Below are 17,981 nucleotides of genomic sequence, written 5' to 3' on the forward strand. Positions count from 1 at the left end.
TATCATCCGAATATGACACAACTCTCATGTCAGACTATGGGGTGGAGTTGTCTCCATAGCAACAAACCCTGAGGCTCATGGGTAATGTAGTATTTAGACCACATGGAAGACTATAACATTAACCTACAGGATGGTTAAATCCTGGAGTCTGCTGTGTCCTCCCTGAGCGTATCTAATGTCCCTCAGGTGTTCGTACCTGGCCGGTGTCGAATTGTGGGGGCCCCTGCGTGGCGTGGCTGGGGAGCCCTGTAGTGGGCTCCTGTGGTCAAGGACCAGGTGTTTGTATCGGGGGTTGTGGCTGATCCAGCGGCGCAGGGCGTCACAGGCCTCCCGCTGCATGCCGCTGTTGGTGAAGCTGACGGCGAGCGCCATGAGTGCCGGCAGGTTGTTGGGGTGGAGCTCCAGACACCTGCAGCAGGTGAACATGTATGAGGCCCAAAAAGTCGACTTACATTGATGAACTCAACACTTGGTGGTGTAATGAATAAGCCTTTCCTACTTATAACAGTTATTACCATAATGAGTCCAGTGTAAACACAGTGACTTCCACCGGACGTACTCACCTCTGCAGTGACGCGATGGCGGCCTGTTCATTCTCGTTCTCAGCCTGAGTCATTCCCAGAACCTGCCAGGCCTGGAAACACATGAAGAAGAGTTGGTCCAACATCATTCTATGGGCTAATATCAAATGGCGACATGGGCAACTGTAGGAGTGCAGGAGAAGCTCTCTCCTCTTGTGCCAAGATAACAACCTGTTACTCAGTCACAGGACGACTAAAGAAATCATCATGGACTTTACCAAGCACGTTCTCAAAACAGTCTCACTCCACTCTCCGTCACCGGGAAACCATTCACAGTTTCGAACTCCCCGTCATGGAAACTCCACACCAGCCGAGACCTCAGGACAGACTCTAAACATCTAAAATAATTTGGTCTAGAGACCAAAGGCCCCAACTTGTCCCTGTGAACTGCTGAGATCACAGTGTGGTAAAGCCGAGTGTCATCTGCTTCCCAGGACAGTGAGAGTGGCTTCAGAAACCAAAGGGAAAGACCTGCCCTCCTTCAACAATCTCTTTGCTGCTGGCTGCCTAAAACCCAAATATTCAGGGCTGCATCTCAAGATTACTGTCACTGATTCGTCTTTTATCGATTAGTCGTTTAACGTATAATAATCATTAAAAATCAGTTTCTAAATGGATTTTGGTCCAGATGTCCTGCAGCTGTTCTCCAGCAGATCAGCGGTCCAACAGTCCAACGGAGACGTCTTCCTGATGAATTAAAGAGATAAAAAGGCAAAGTGTCTGCAGGAGGAGGATCCTCCACAACCTGGCAACGCAACAGTTAATGTCTCATACCTGATCTATGAAGCATTAGTAAATGATTTATTAACCATTAATAGAGTATTAGTTACAGTTTATACAGCCTTTATAAATTGAGGTTTTTCAGTACCAAAATGATCCTCCAAACTTAATGAGCAATTCTCACATTGTTCACCGTGTAAACTCTCGGGCAGGTTATAACAAATACTGATGATACAGATGACAGTAAAACCTCAACTCACAACAAAGTCACTGCTAATTGCCGCTAAATCACTTCCTGTCTAGCCTCTGTAACTCAGTGAAATCTCTCATTTAGCATTTCTTTCATCTGTTTGGGTTTCTGGATCTGCCACAGACTTTCATATTAGAATCTGTATCATGATGAATTGAACAAACAGCCATTCATTTGTTTGTCTACAAAAAACTACAGTTCCCATAAACATGAACGGCTTCTGTCAGACCGTCACACAAATTATACTCTGGTGTTCTTGTGATACTCTGACAGGTAATGAAACACCTGACTGTAACATCCCCAAACTTTCCCGGACAAGCTGTTGTTTTCAGGAAATTCTGGTCATTTTTCCGGGATTTTCCCCTGACTGGTCGACCGGTCAAACCCTGCAGCTGAAGCAAATCTGACATGAAGAAGATGTTTGCATTTAAAACAGGTCCAGTGTTTGTCACCTCATAGTCCTGCGGGTCCTGTAAGATGGCGGCCTCCAGCAGCAGGACGGCAGCATTCAGGTCTCCTTCCCGAGCTTTCTCCTGACCCTCGGCGAAGGCACTGGGCCAGTCTCTGTATGGGTTGGTGGTGTTGAAGTAGTAACCCTGCACAAAGCAAACACTGGCTCTTTAATACCTACAGATATCAGGCCCCGCTATAACATTTTTTCAGGGATCATCATTTTAGGTTTTGATGGATCCAAATGACGTATGGAGTTCCCCAGGGCTCAGTCCTAGGACCTCTTTTATCACGCCAAATTCTACAAACAACAAAATTATTCATGGCTGCTGCTAACAATTATTTTCATTATTGATAAATGAGCCATTTATTTGATCAGTTAGTTGTTTGGTCTATAGAATATCAGAAAACAATGAAAAATGCCTACCACAAAGAGCCTGAATTTCATTTAAAGACATAACCTTAAATGTCTTGTTTTGTCTGACCAGAAGTCAAAACCCCCAAAATATTAATTTCACTGTGATGTTATAAAAAGGAAAACCAGCATCTTCACATCTAAAAAGCTGAAGTATTACATTTTGGCATTGTGCTTTTAAAAAATTACATAAAAATAAGTTGTTATTATAATAGTTGCTGATTAATCTTCTGTCTATCGAAAAATCAATTAATCAACTAATCGTTATTATGCAGACGACAACGTAATTTACTTTACTTTGTAACCAAGCGACAAAACTCCCACAAACAAATAAATGTAGTGATGTGTCTTAATTCAATCAAACTGAAAAAATTATCGTCATTGGAACAAAAGAATAAAGTCTCACTCTGTGTCTGAAAAGCAAAAACCAGGTCAGAAATCTTTGTGTAATCCTGGACTCAGAGTTCAACTTCAACAATCCCATCAAATCAATAATCAAGACTGTGAACTGTAATTTTAAAACAGCGAGAACCGGAGGACTCATGTCCAGGTGTTACTTTAAAAACATGGCTCTATGTTTTAATTTCCAGCAGGTCTGGTCAGCCCAAAAACTATCAAAGTTTTTTGTACTTATTTTTTTATATATTGATAACTGAGCTTTGATAACCGAATTCAAACTCTCTTCATTTTTTCTCTCATGAACTTGGTGCATCATCATATTTAGCAGTTTAGTTGCATTTTCTCTCCATTTTCTCTTCACTTTCTATGCTGACAGCGACGAGAACAAACCGATTTACTTCTTTGAAAAAGAATTCAGGTATTATTCAGTGACAATCAATAAACATGAAAACTATGAGACAGATATTCTCAGTAGCGATACACCCCCCCCCCACACACTGGTCTCTACAACATGTTGTTTGTTATTATCTCAATATTTGATGTAAAGAGCCTAAAATATGTTCCTACTGCAGGTAGAAAACGACAGTAACAACAGTGCTGTACAGTTACCTCCTCTTCCTGTCAATGTTTATCTGTATTTTGTGGTTTTCAGGGTAACATGTGACAGAGAATCTAGTTGACTCTGACATGTTTACAGTCATATTGATCACTGTGTTTCTGTTCCTGTTAAACTGATCAATACTGACCTCAGCCTTCAGTAGACAAATCGATTTTGCTTCAGGTCCTGAACCTTCTTATGTCTCAGTTTTATTATATTTATGTTATTATATTAATTGATTTTTCTGTCAGTCAGCTCCTATAAATTGTAGAATAGTGGCCTGCAGACAGAACTGGACCTTTCTCTGAAACTGGTTATATGTCAGAGACAGCTCTTTTTTCTCTCTTCTCATGTCTGTTTTAAATTTGCTCATATTTTTTTGGAAAGAGTTTCACTGTTTTCTGATCCGCTCCAGTTTTAATTTGTTGTTGATACAAACTCCGCACTTCCTCCTTGTTTATCTGTTTTCTTAATAAATTCAGTACAAAGTTCATTTACAACAACAAGAGCCACGGCACGCTCACCACTCTGAGAAGAACACTTTCTCTGGTTAAAAACAGTCCTGGTTTTACTCACTCGTTAGTTCCAATCACTTCTACTTTGCTGTTTTTTCCAACAACGGTAAGCTGCTGTCAGTGAATCTTACTTCCTGCGCAGATGTTTCAAATTAAAAGCCTTGCAGCAGTGCAAAGGACATATTCCTTCCTGTTCCTACTGACAAAGTAGAAGTGATTTCAACGAATTAGTGACTTTATGCTTTTCACAGAGGGACAGGTAAGACCTGACTTAATGCTTGATTTTGTCAAGCTATTTTGTCTGTTTGCTATTTTGTGAATACTGGTGTAGTTCATGGTAACTGATGAATGCATTAATTTTCAGTTTTTCAGTACTTTTGCTGGTTGCAACAATGATCAAGAAATACTTTCCTCATCTTAAAATCCCTCGACTGTTCAAACCCTGGAAGATTTTAATCTGAAAGCAAAACTAGAGAAGGAATGAGGCTCAGTGAAACGACATGAAGGAGACCGTGAAGAAGAAACTAAAACGACGACGAACATCAGAGTGTGTGCTGCTGATCTGGGATCTGTTCTACATGTGTGAACAGAGCGGCTCCGGCTCCGTCACCACGGTGATGTAACACCTGAGCGGAGGAGGGATTACTGCAGGATTACTGATGCTCGGTGTTGAGGACGGAGGCACTCAGATCTGATCTCAGGCCAGAGGATTAAAACCAGAGATTAATGCTGACAAACATCCATCTCATTATTATTAACGGCTGCGGTCTGGGTGTACTAGCTTCATTCTTGGGAAAAACGGGCTTCTACAAATCGTGTTTGCTTTGTGCTGGGGGGCCACTCGGCCACATTCTGCGGTGGTCTAGCCGTCAGATCAGGTAATACCACCATCTGTCTGCCTGTCTCTCTCTCTGTCCGTGGACACATTTGTCACCACGATAGCGTCACAACTGTTAGTGATACAGTCACGAAACTTAACTGGTGTGCAGTTGAGATCAAGATTAAGGTTCAGGTGTCGGTTTTCAGGCCATTCAGAGCTCTAGTCCTCACACCCTGAAAACATCGGAGCAACTTGTCTAACAGACATTATGTTGATAAATCGACCACTCGTTGTGAATCGAAGTGGTATCTTTCTGACAGAAGATCAGACGTTCAAGCTGTAGAAAGAAAACGATGGCAGCTTTGACTCTGGTTCAAAGTCTCTAACATCCACCATCTAGTCGATGTCCTCCAGTGAACAAGCAGCGAAGGGCCTGGAGACTACAGCTAAGTTTGTTTTTGCTAGGGACGTACATGCACCTGCAGCCTTGTGTCTCTTGTGGCTCCTTTTCTCAGGGTTTTCACCCTTTATCTTGGATTGCAGCTCATTTATAAGTCTCTTTGGACCAAATCCTCGGCAGAATGAATAAATACAGATGTTTAAAGGGCTGAGGAACCAGGTTTACAACTCACTTACCTTCTCCACAGGTGAGAGGGGGGGCTGGACTGGCCGCTGACCTTCAGACTCCTCCAGCCAGTTTCTCCGAGCCAGTTCCTCCCACTCCGCCTGCATCTTATCCCAGAATTCTGTGTCCGACTGTAACACAGCAACAAGCACACACTTTAAATCAGAGCTTCAGTGTCTCTCACACTGCAGCTGTTCTTGTAAGAGACAGATTATGAGAAGAATGATCCAAAACTGAGCAGCAGATGTGGAGACATGCCTGGAACTGCAACTAGTGTCTTTGATTAAACTGTTCCCTGGGAACCTTTTCCGAACGATCAGAGACAATCACAATCGTTTTAATGTACAGTTGGATGCTGTCAGCTCCACTAGAAGAGCAGGGATGACTTCCAGCACAGATACTGTCACAAACTGTTTTGTCTGCCCAGGCTTCACTGTTGCACTTTAAAAGTTTCAACAACACAAATTAAAAATAAAAGTACTGCAAACTAATTTATTCTGAACTCTGAAACAAAGTCTTCCACAGGAAATGAACTAATTCCTGCTGCTCCATCAGAAAACAACAGTCCAGTCGAAGCAGAGGATGTAATTTCTGAGCTCCGGCTTCCTGAGAGGCCGAAGTCTGAATCCTGCTTTGCGTGAACGAAGCGAAGGTTCACTGAAGATCAGTGTCTTTTTAATCCGATATTTACCCATGAGCCTCAGCTGCGTTTCACTAGGATCTGGTTTAGACCTGTTCAGACTGTCAGGATCTGGTTTAGATTTCTTCAGACCATCAAGACCTGGTTTAAACCTGTTCAGACTTTCAGGTTCTGGTTTTTGCTGCCTTAGTTTGACGGAGTCGTAGCTAATTTCGCGCCAACAGTTTTTATATCTTCTTACAAAGTTGTTCTTCTGTCGTTCAGATGATTGAAGCAGGAAAGTTTCAAGTCCATCATAAAACTGTCAGTCACCACCACTCAACATGAGGATCTTGAACCAGAGTGTTTTATAAAGTGAGTTCACATCCACATCAGACTGTCACAGTCTTTAAGGTGTCTCCTCTGAGCTGAGGGCAGCACTGGATGGGGACTCTGTGTTGGAACCTGCTCTCTCTGACTGACTGAACTCAACATTAAATACTCAGGAGGAGGAACTCTCTCAGTCCTCTTCACCTTTATTTCACCTCCTCTAAAAACAGAGTAATCATGTTTTCAGCTCAGTCTTTTTTCCTGCTTCTTGCGTTTCCTGTGGTGAATATAAAATCCATCCTGCTGTTCGTTGGACCGGAGCAGACACACAAAGGCTGTCAGAGCCAATCAGCTTCAGACAGGCTGAGTATTAATATATGGAAAAGCACTGAAAATATCACAGAGAAAAAGGAGCTATATTCATCTTTTTTATATAAATTTATAGCGTGTTTAGAGCTGAAGTGCCCAGGAGCTTGGAGGCATTTTGAAAATGAAAATGAAAACACAGGTGTTTACCTGCGGGGTCTAAGGATGTGTCACTTCCTTCTCTGAAATTTAAATTACTGGATAAATGACTGCTTTTGGCAAGAATGTGTATTTTGTTAAAAATGGATCAAGGTGACTACCCCCTACCGTTACTGCGTGGTGCAAAGACATCTTTAATGTATGAACCTCATGAGAGGACCAGTCAGTTCTTAACATCTGGAGGCCACTAAGTCTTCATTTGTTGTCAAAGGGACTTTGGTTATTGGCCTGGAAACCTTCAGGACAAAACTGGTGCTGGACACACTCACATGGACTAATGCTGCGTCAGTGGAGGCTGGACCTGAGCTGTAGGATCTATATGTGAAAGGAACGGGGTGTTTTTTGTTTACGCTCCTTTTTTGTGGTTGTCGTTCTACGCTGTTTCCTTTTCTGTGTATGTTTTTATTGAGAAAAAAAAAGAACTGGTTTTGTTGGAAGATCCTGGGAAGAAAAACCGACTGTGTGAAAAACCAGCTGGCCCTTTCAGGGCCTGAAACATGAGGGAAGTTGCACCACTAAAGTACAACATCAACTACGGCAGGTTCTGCATTATTGGCTAATCCTCTGGCCTGGTCTTGTAGATGGTCCCAGTATCAAATTATAGTTTTAAGACTGTTCAAATTTGATCCTCACCAATGATAAAACTGGTCCATTGTTGTCTTTTAGTTGTGGTTCATGTTCACACTGACTTTTAAACAACCTAAAATCACACAGACTGACTTTTCTTAGAATATATATGCACCAGACTGGATCTGGTTTATACTCATTTGTAAAAACAAAACATCCTTATCTTCAGTTAAATATGAAAATATAATAATATTTTATAGTAGAAAGTATAATAGACTGTATTCTTATCAATAAATACTCCAGTAGGGCTGAAACTAACAGTCATTTGTAACTATCGATTAATCTGCTGATTATTTTCTCAACAGTTTTCTGTCTCAGTTTCTCAGACTCCAAGGTGACGTCTTATTGTCTAATGTCTTATTTTGTTCAACCAACAGTCCAAAACACAAGAGATATTTAATCAACAATAATATTAAGAAGGGGAAAAGCACAAAATATTGAAATTCAAGACACGGGAGTCATCAAAAGACATTTAGAATTTGACCATCAAACATTGCAGCTGTTTACTGCATTAACCAGCACTCTGAGCCAAATAATTGATGTCTGATGTTTGAACGTCAGACTCTGCTGACCTCTGTGAGCTTCGCTCCCTGTGGATTAAAACACCTGCAGCTAAATTCAGACACCGTCATCTGTGATGAGGAAGCGCTTTTAATCAGCAGCTCGTCGCTCAGAGAAGACACTGTGATTGGTTCACGAGCAGAACAGAACGAACTCATCGACAAAAGTGTCTGGAATCTAATATCTGACTGAGAAAATCTGCAATTTAATCACTGAGCTGTTAGTTCACCTCAGCGCCTCCACACTGAACCAAACTATCACATAAACCGTAGAGATCCATCCGCAACAGTAACGAACCAACCTGAACCCCCCTGAACCAACCTGAACCAGACAGAAGCAGTCTGAACCATCCCGAACCAACCTGAACCAGACAGAAGCAGCTTGAACCATCCTGAACCATCCTGAGCCAACCCGAACCAACCTGAACCTACCCGAACCAACCTGAACCTACCCGAATCAACCCGAACCCCCCTGAACCAACCTGAACCAGACAGAAGCAGCTTGAACCATCCTGAACCCTCCTGAGCCAACCCGAACCAACCTGAACCTACCCGAACCAACCTGAACCAGACAGAAGCAGCTTGAACCATCCTGAACCCTCCTGAGCCAACCCGAACCAACCTGAACCTACCCGAACCAACCTGAACCTACCCGAACCAACCCGAACCCCCCTGAACCAACCTGAACCAGACAGAAGCAGCTTGAACCATCCTGAACCATCCTGAGCCAACCCGAACCAACCTGAACCTACCCGAACCAACCTGAACCTACCCGAACCAACCCGAACCCCCCTGAACCAACCTGAACCAGACAGAAGCAGCTTGAACCATCCTGAACCCTCCTGAGCCAACCCGAACCAACCTGAACCTACCCGAACCAACCTGAACCAGACAGAAGCAGCTTGAACCATCCTGAACCATCCTGAGCCAACCCGAACCAACCTGAACCTACCCGAACCATCCTGAACCTACCCGAACCATCCTGAACCTACCCGAACCAACCTGAACCAGACAGAAGCAGCTTGAACCCACCCGAACCCCCCTGAACCAACCTGAACCAGACAGAAGCAGCTTGAACCATCCTGAACCATCCTGAGCCAACCCGAACCATCCTGAACCTACCCGAACCAACCTGAACCAGACAGAAGCAGCTTGAACCCACCCGAACCCCCCTGAACCAACCTGAACCAGACAGAAGCAGCTTGAACCATCCTGAACCATCCTGAGCCAACCCGAACCAACCTGAACCTACCCGAACCAACCTGAACCCCCCCGAACCAACCTGAACCAGACAGAAGCAGCTTGAACCATCCTGAACCCTCCTGAGCCAACCCGAACCAACCTGAACCTACCCGAACCAACCTGAACCAGACAGAAGCAGCTTGAACCATCCTGAACCCTCCTGAGCCAACCCGAACCAACCTGAACCTACCCGAACCAACCTGAACCTACCCGAACCAACCCGAACCCCCCTGAACCAACCTGAACCAGACAGAAGCAGCTTGAACCATCCTGAACCATCCTGAGCCAACCCGAACCAACCTGAACCTACCCGAACCAACCTGAACCAGACAGAAGCAGCTTGAACCATCCTGAACCATCCTGAGCCAACCCGAACCAACCTGAACCTAGAACCAACCTGAACCAGACAGAAGCAGCTTGAACCATCCTGAACCATCCTGAACCAACCTGAACGACCCTGAACCAGACAAAATCAACCTGAACCAAAGTGAACCAACCTGAACCAGACAGAACTATCCTGAACCATCCTGAACCTGACAGGAACAGCCTGAACCATCCTGAACCAACCTCAACCATCCTGAACCAACCTCAACCACCCCGAACCGTCTTCATAGATTTAATATTGTACTTGGATATTTACACTAGCACCGTCCTTTGCTTCCTAATTTCTGTCTGATGCTGAATTCCAGTGTCTTTCAGAAGAATATTTATTCAAATTTTCATAAAAACATTTACATTTCCATGACAACTAGCCACTGAACTCCATCTGATGATGAAGATCATGTATTCTGGTTGAAAGCTCCAGAAAAGCTGCTAAAAGGACGTGCTAGTGGGCTTGTGTTGCCAACATACGTAATTCTTTTGTGTGTGATCTTGCATACGTTTGCAGCATTGTGATGTATAAGTACAATGATGCGTCGAGCAGCGTGAGCGGACAGACACGTGGATGTAGCTCAGCTGTGTGGTCTGATAATATCAAATTGTCTGATATGAAAACTGATGCTCAGTGTCAGTCTGCTGGTTCATCACGCTGTGGGCTGATCTGAGTGCAGCGTCATTATTCTGAAGGCTTGCTGAATCATAAAGGTCTCAGAGAGTCAGATGACAGGAAGTGCAGTCAGGATTTCTGCCGCAGAAACCTCTGATCAGCAACATACAGATGATATCTGAAGATCAATTAATATCTGATCTTTAACACATCGAACAGCAGCAGGTTTAAGGGACAAGATGCAGACGCTCCACAGTTTCTCCACTGTCATCAGATCACCTGAAAACCAAGTGAAGGACGTTTTTGGACACAAAGATTTTTATGGCACTTTTTTTGACAAGTGAAGTGAGGATAGAAGGAAACAAGGACTTTTTTTGTAAAGCAACGACATGTTTAGAGAGAGAGGATTGTTTTGGAAAGCAGGGGCTCTTATTGACAATGAGAAAATTTGGTCTGTGTGTGTGTGTGTGTGTGTGTGTGTGTGTGTGTGTGTGTGTGTGTGTGTGTGTGTGTGTGTGTGTGTGTGTGTGTGTGCACGCACGTACCTCCACAGCAGCCTTCGCTCTTACAAACTCATCCTCCAGAGACTCTTTTCTGGCCAGCAGGGACCGAGTCCGTCTGCGCTGTCTGGATGCCCCACAGTCCTAAACACACCCACACACACACACACACACACACACACACACACACACACACACACACACACACAGAAAGGTCAGCCAGCAGCCGTCAGCGTGACAGTAAAGACAAACCAAAAGATGCCAAAAAACTTGCCAACAAAGTCGGTGTTGTATTTAAAGAGACACTAAAACACCTGAACTAATCACCAGCTCTGTATCTGCAGGCAACACTCCATTATCCCAGGCTCCCTGAACTACGCACAATCCACTCTGCGATCAGTTTAGTTTCATCATCACGTCCAATGAAAACAACGGTGACTTTTAAGTTTCCAGATAAACTGAAGGATTAAAAATGTTCTATTCTTCTGCGTCTGAGGCAAATAACACAAGGTTTTTGCATCATACAATGAAAATTATATGATGGAGATAGATTTGTTTTTTTGTTTTTGTTTTTTTTTAAGTTTAAAGTTTTATATTTTTATCTACACAGCTTTACAGTTTTATTGTGAATATAAACTACAGTATGAAGAGTGAATCCCCAGACCAACCTTGTGAAAAAGGCTGTTCAAACACTAACACTGTTAGTGCTGTTATACTGAAGTGTGAGACAGCGGCTGACCTGCGTTGAAGATATGAAGTCGAGATCATCGAAGCTGTGGATGTCGAAGGAGTTCTTTGTTAGTGGATCAGTTTTAAACTCTGCAGACCTGAACGAGCAAAATACAAACCCGTTAGTAATTATAAATCCTTGCTAACGCCCCCTGGAGTCAGCAGTGATCATTACAGCCACATTCTTAGCAAACTTGATGATTTATCTGTAGTTAGAGTCTGAATAGCGGTGGAGCTAAACATGACCTGATCGTGGCGCCAGAGGAGAGATCACGGAAGCAACCGGTCTTGGTGTTTATCAATTACACATGCATTCCTGTGATGTTAAACAGGAAGCTGGAAGGAGGAACCGAAAACACCGGAAAAGTGAAACACAATCTGATGAGTGTTGGTCCTGCACTTGGGTCGAGGTTACAAAAGCTGAACAACCACTGGCACGTCATCAGGTCACATTGATGACTTTCCCAGCAGCCTTATCTGCACTTTGTTTAGTTTGGTGTTTGACCAAACACTCTGGGCACAAAGGGGTCGGAAGCACCGAGGGCTGAGAATGTTTTTCCCAGCTCTCCCATTGTCATATACAGGTTATACTCTGCTGCACCTCCTGCTGCTTTAACACAAACATCCTGTCAACTTTGACTCTGGTTTAAAGTTCAACAAAGCAGAATGAAAGCAGACAGTTGTTTTTTTACCACAGCAGTTCACTGGAGGAGTGGTGGGAGGTGCATCTCTTCACATATCTCCTCCTGCGTCCTCTGTCCTCCACGTCCTGGTTCATCTCGTCCCATTTGTCCAGAGGAGACGACAGACTGACTGTAACCACGATAACACATCACAACACGATTCTTCAGATCTGACATTCAAACAGTCACAAGGAAACTGAATTCTGTCCTGAAGAAGCTTGTGAAGAATTAGACACAAGTTGTTATAAACTGGAAATATCTTTTAATGAAAACAGTCGTTCAAGTTCATGTCGACGTGAATACTAAATCTTTGTCTCATGCTCCTGTTTAGTCCTAAATCTGTCAGTCCTGTTGTCTGACTGTAAAAGGACGGAGAGGTGAAACCGGAAATTAAATTCTCATCGCAGTAAAAGCTCGGATTAAAGTCAGCCTCAAGTGCTTTTTACTCACCACTGACTGAGTTCAAAGCTTTTAATAAAATGAGCGACAGCAACAACCTGATGCTGTTTTCAGTCTGACAGCATCCGATCTGGAGTCTGTTTCCGTTAACTGTGAAGAAAATGTTGACCAACCGTGATCTTCGATTGGGGGGTTTGATTTTCCACGGGGTCTCCGTATACAGGACATTAGACACAGACGCAGGAAGTATGAATTTGCCTTAACTCTAATGAAGATCACTGATCTGCTGTCATGTTTCCTGTTGTTGGTTTAGTCTGTGTTACCTGAGTCCAGTGAGATCCTCTCAGGTGTTCTGGGACTGCCAGGCAGGTGCTCTACCTCCACCTGGATCAGCTCCGTCTCCTCAGGCCTCGCTCGGCGTCGAGGACTCCTCGAGCCGCCCTTCCTCCTCAGAGGACTCCTCCTCTGGTAATTTTTACTGCCACCGCCACCGACACTACTGCTGCCACTACTACCACCATTACTCCCCCCACTGCTGCCCCCACTGCTCTCACCCGGCTCGCTGAGGTCCACCAGGTCCAGAGCTGTGGACAGAACTGCAGGGCAGGAGGACAGAGAGTTAGTATCTGACAACAACTAGTCAACCAAGTCTAACAGGTTTGTTGTATTGGAAATCTTTTGACAGAGTAACAGTTTGGTGTCTGTGCTGACAGTGGTCCCAGAAGAGACCTGAACCTTGTGTTTGGTTCGGATAGCCGGCTCCATTTTGGATCCAGTTTCCAGTTGGCAATATACCCATTGATTCATTCAGCTCCGACACCAACAAATCCCTTGTGGAACCTTTTCTGGTGACGTCAGCAGCTTCTTCACCAAAACGCACCAGAGCCATATTCATAAATGAACTTGTCTCACCACTGAGAGTCCAGACAGGTGCTATTGTCATTTAGCCTCACTGATTTAAACGAGGTGGACAAAATAACAGACCCACCTCTCTGTACAACACAACACAGTTTAACAGCACTAGAGACTACATCCTCCAAAATGATCATGAGGGGGAATCAACACGTCTCTGAAACAGCTTCGACGCAAACGGAACATTAGAACCTTCACGAAGGAGGATTATCCCAGGACTGTTGATCAGACTGTGTTAGGTTTAGCTAGGTGTACCTAATAAACTGGACACTGACTGTATGTGTGTTTAGTTTACTGCTCAAATATTTGATTTAACTGGAGTTTGAATTGTTATGACACTGTTATCATTTTTTTAACGATTAACCGAATACTGATTGTTAAAGGACCAGTTTGTAGGATTTAGTGGGATCCAGTGGTAATGTTGCAGACCACAACCATCTGAATGCCCCTCCCCTCACCCCTCCCTTTCCAAGGCTGTTGGAGAAGCTACGGTGGCCTTCAGGTTACGTAAAAATGTGAAAGAACCTCTCTGGAGCCCGTGCTTGATTTGTCCGTTTGGGCTACTGTAGAAACATGGCGGTGCAACATGGCGGTGCAACATGGCGGTGCAACATGGCGGTCTTCGTGGAAGAGGACCCGCTACCTATATGGATATGAAGGTCTCATTCTAAGCTACGAAAACACAACAGTTCTTAGCTTCAGGTGATTATACACCAATGATTATGAATATTATGTTCCATCTCTGACAATAGACCCCCATAAATCCTACACGCTGGTCCTTTAAATGCTCAAAAATCAATAAAGGAAATTTCTTAAAATCTGAATCGCCGAGTTCAATTATCACATATAGCAGCAATGTTCAGCCATCCACATACTTTTGGCCATATAGTGTGCTTCTTCTGTATGCTGCCTACTGTTGATTACTTTACATGTCTTTGTGTTCTACATTGTCTCTTTTTCTTGTTCCTTTATATATTATACTTGGTTTTTTTTACTTGGGGGGTTAACTGAGCCTGTCAATGCACATGTACAAATATTAATTGAATTTTTCTCTCAGTGTGACAGATATTTTGGTCCACTGCATCATAAATGTGTCAGATAACCTGCAGCGAGGACTGATATTTGTGTTGGCGCTCTATAATCAATAATGCACCTGAACATTTGACAACATGTTCATTTTGGTCGTGTTAATCACATTCATAGTCTGAGCCGAGCTCGTTCACTGTGACCTTTAAATGTCATTATCAAACTGTGACACACGATCCCACAGTTTGATTCTCAGTTTGTACCTGAGCAGATGAAATTTCAGCTGCCGTCGTCTCTTTTAGTCTCAGTTACACAGAGAAACAAACGGATCAGTTTGTGTGTTTAAGACTCTAAAGAATGTGAGGAGGACGGAGCAGACAGGAGGACAGAGGAGGTCAGAGGTGTTAATTAATGGCCGGTGTACCTGCTGAGTCGGAGGTGACAGATGGGCAAAGAGGAGGAAGGAGGACAGCCAAGGACATAAAGTTAGAGGAGGACACAGGGAGAGAAGAGAATACGGAGGTTCGGGAGAAAAACAGAGAGACAGAGGAGGCGGGGGGGACACATGAAGTTAAAAAGTTAGAAAAAGATGGTGAAAAGACAAACAGAGGGGTGTGGAGGATGAAGGAGGACAGGAAGAGGAGGTGGGTGTGATGAAGATGATGAAGGTAAGGGAAGAAGAGAGAGGAGCAGGAGTCCTGTTGACTAAAATTTTAATCACAATTTTAACCACGTTATTTTAACTCAGTGGGGGTGGGTGGGGGTCGGGGGGGGCACACCAATTACAGCTTTAACTAACGATTAATCTTTAGGATATTTCCCCGATCAATCGATTTGTGCAAATGTTACAAAACCCTGAAAAGGGCTAAAAGTGTTTTGTTTGACAAACAGTCAAAAACTGGAGGAGCTAGCAGTAGTTAGACACAGCAGCGCTTTGAGCTAAATGCTAACATCAGCATGCTAACATGCTCACAATAACAACGCTAACGTCCTGATGGTTAGCAGGTATAATGTTTACCATTTTCATGTTACCACGCTAACACTAGCTAATTAGCAGTAAACACAGTGTACAGCTGAGACTGATGGGAAATGTCTTCAGTCCTGCAGGTATCTGGTCATTGACCGAAGTACCGGACACATTAAAATGTTGGCCTGATGATGGCGCTAGAGTCAGAGCGCCAGCGGAGTTACTACAGTTCATCCCGAGGGGAACGTTTCATCACAGTCCATCCGATAGTTGTCGAGACGCTTCGGTCTGGACCGGGGTGGTTCACTGAGCGACCAACATCACCGTCCACGGCGTCGCCTGCTTCAGATTCCAGGACAAAAACCTGCAGAAAGCTGCCGCCAACTTCACCAAGAGAAGGAGTTCACGTGAGAACGTCAAAGACTAATGTCCGCCTCTCTGGGACGGACGATAATCTGTCCTCTCCTTTCTGAGGTAAAAATAGATTTGAGGGAATCGCTACCATCCCGTCTGTCTGAGAGATGATTTATTATGATTTACCGTCACTAACACTACACCAGCTGAGAGAGGAGGGAGGGAGGAGGATGGAGGTAAAGAGAGAACTGCGGAGGATGAAGGAGTGAGGAGGAGGTGGTGGTGAGCGGCAGAGGAGCCCTGCGGAGCTGTGGAAGACGGGGGAGACGGAGGAGGGTGAGGAGGTGATGATTAGCAGGAGGCTACCTGCTGTGTTGGAGGTGAGGGGTCGGGCGGAGGGGGCGTCGCTCCGGCTCTCCAACAGGAAGTCATCGATGGAGGGACTCAGCAGGGGCCGACTCTCCTGCTGCTCCCCGACCAGCTGGAGACCAGAAACGCCAGAGTTACACCACAGGGCAGAGGATTGAGTGACAGATTTAATCCATATGACGATAACAGCAGCTTTATAAACTACTGCCGTGCAGTGTCGACAAAAAGTATTCAGCACCCGCAGAGGTTTCTCTGTTTTTCTGGGTTCCTGAGAACGAGGGTTTTCAAGGTCTGACAAATACCTGATCCTTAGTACAATCAACAAAAACACTGACGGTTAGACACGTCCATTTCTTTTATCCTACTACTCTTTGGGGGAGATCAGGCTAAAGCTGAGTCAATTAATCACTTAACTGATTCATCGATCATCAGAAAAAGAATCCACAACTTTTTAGTATAATCGATTTAATGCTTTAATTTTTTGAGCCAAAATAGTGAAAATATGTCAAACCCTTTGTGTTTTCAGCTTCTCACGTTAGCAGTTGCTGCGTTTCTTTGTTAGTATCATGAAAAACTAAATACCTTTGTGTTTTCGACTGTTGGTAGAACAAAGCAAGACACCTGAATATGTCACCTTGGTCTCAGGGAAGTTGTAAAGGACATTTTTTTCCACTGTTCTTTGACATTTCAGAGGCAAAAGGATGGATAATGGAGTAATGATTAGCTGCAGCCCTAAATCATGCTCTGAGTTTCTGGAACTACACTTTGTAGTGTTGCCGCGGATGGAGCCCCAGTTTCTTAGCTTACACTTGTTCATGTGGTCAGACCGACTCCATTAAAAGCTGCTGAATCAGCTGCGATCAGCTCCTGTTCTCGGTGTGGCCGTGGACGTACAGACAACTGTCACCGGATCACTGTGATACTGAAGGAAACCTAAAAACAGCAAGATTCTGAATGGAGTTCTGCAGTTAGAAGGAGCACGTTTGTCGATAGCCCAAACTTTTGGCCAATTAGGCGGATTTCCTCTTGATAAAGACGAGACCTGATCTCAATCCAGTCGAGCTGTTTATGGTGGATTAGGAAAAGCTGTTCAGTCACTTAAACCTGCTTTGATTCGATGTTGTAACATAATAAAAAATGAAAACTTCTAGGCAGTGCGCTCTCTCTCTGCTGCCTAGCAAAGCAAACTTGTAATGAAATAAAGACTGAAGAAAAGCAGCAAGAGAGAGAAAAATAAACATCTGTGTGGAGCAAGCACTCGCCCCATTATAAAAGGAACATGATAAACATGATCAAATCCTCCAGAGGCCTGGAGCTCTTCGTGTATCTTTAAAACCCACACAATTATGTTGTGTTTGTGTGAATCCTGGACCTTTTCAGAGAGCAGCAGACGATCAGGAGTACAAAGGAAATTCACGTACACAGCTGCTGTTGATTTCACCATTACAATCTGTGTAAATGTTTAACTCCTCACAGCTGCTGCTGAGATGGCAGAGGAAGAGCAAGACTGAAAACAGCCTGGAGGAGTTTAAACACAGACTGATTCAATCTAAGGGCTTCCAGGTCCTCTAATGGGCTCTGAGACCTGCAGCATCAGGCAGGACCGCGTCAGACGGTCTTTGTAACTTCATGAAACAGACAATCTGACAATCGGGCCCGTGTTCCAAACTTTTTTCTTTCTTCATAAAACTACTTCCGTCCCTTTTCATATTAACAAACTGAGTGCAGCACTGTGACCGTCCTCTAGGGCTCCTGAATCCAGGCTTTGCAAAACTGGT

The 17,981-nt window shown here is 44.1% G+C and overlaps 1 protein-coding gene across 8 annotated transcripts in view; it reads right to left on the reverse strand.

The window, feature by feature from the left end:
* pex5lb (peroxisomal biogenesis factor 5-like b) overlaps positions 1-17,981 on the reverse strand; it is a 51,329-nt gene that overhangs the window by 12,467 nt on the left and 20,881 nt on the right. For 7 of the 8 annotated variants that reach the window (XM_040147275.1, XM_040147273.1, XM_040147272.1 and 4 more), the window contains 9 exons: positions 16,201-16,315; positions 12,899-13,171; positions 12,186-12,306; positions 11,504-11,591; positions 10,810-10,908; positions 5,385-5,504; positions 2,004-2,147; positions 564-634; positions 197-409 (listed from right to left, as the gene is read on the reverse strand). In XM_040147275.1, coding sequence (XP_040003209.1) covers positions 197-409; positions 564-634; positions 2,004-2,147; positions 5,385-5,504; positions 10,810-10,908; positions 11,504-11,591; positions 12,186-12,306; positions 12,899-13,171; positions 16,201-16,315 — 1,244 coding nt within the window. The remainder of the gene's footprint in view (positions 1-196; positions 410-563; positions 635-2,003; positions 2,148-5,384; positions 5,505-10,809; positions 10,909-11,503; positions 11,592-12,185; positions 12,307-12,898; positions 13,172-16,200; positions 16,316-17,981) is intronic. The other variant, XM_040147271.1, reaches the window with a different exon arrangement.

This window comes from Xiphias gladius, chromosome 15 (genome assembly GCF_016859285.1).
Source record: "Xiphias gladius isolate SHS-SW01 ecotype Sanya breed wild chromosome 15, ASM1685928v1, whole genome shotgun sequence".
Classification (NCBI taxonomy): Eukaryota; Metazoa; Chordata; class Actinopteri; order Istiophoriformes; family Xiphiidae; genus Xiphias; species Xiphias gladius.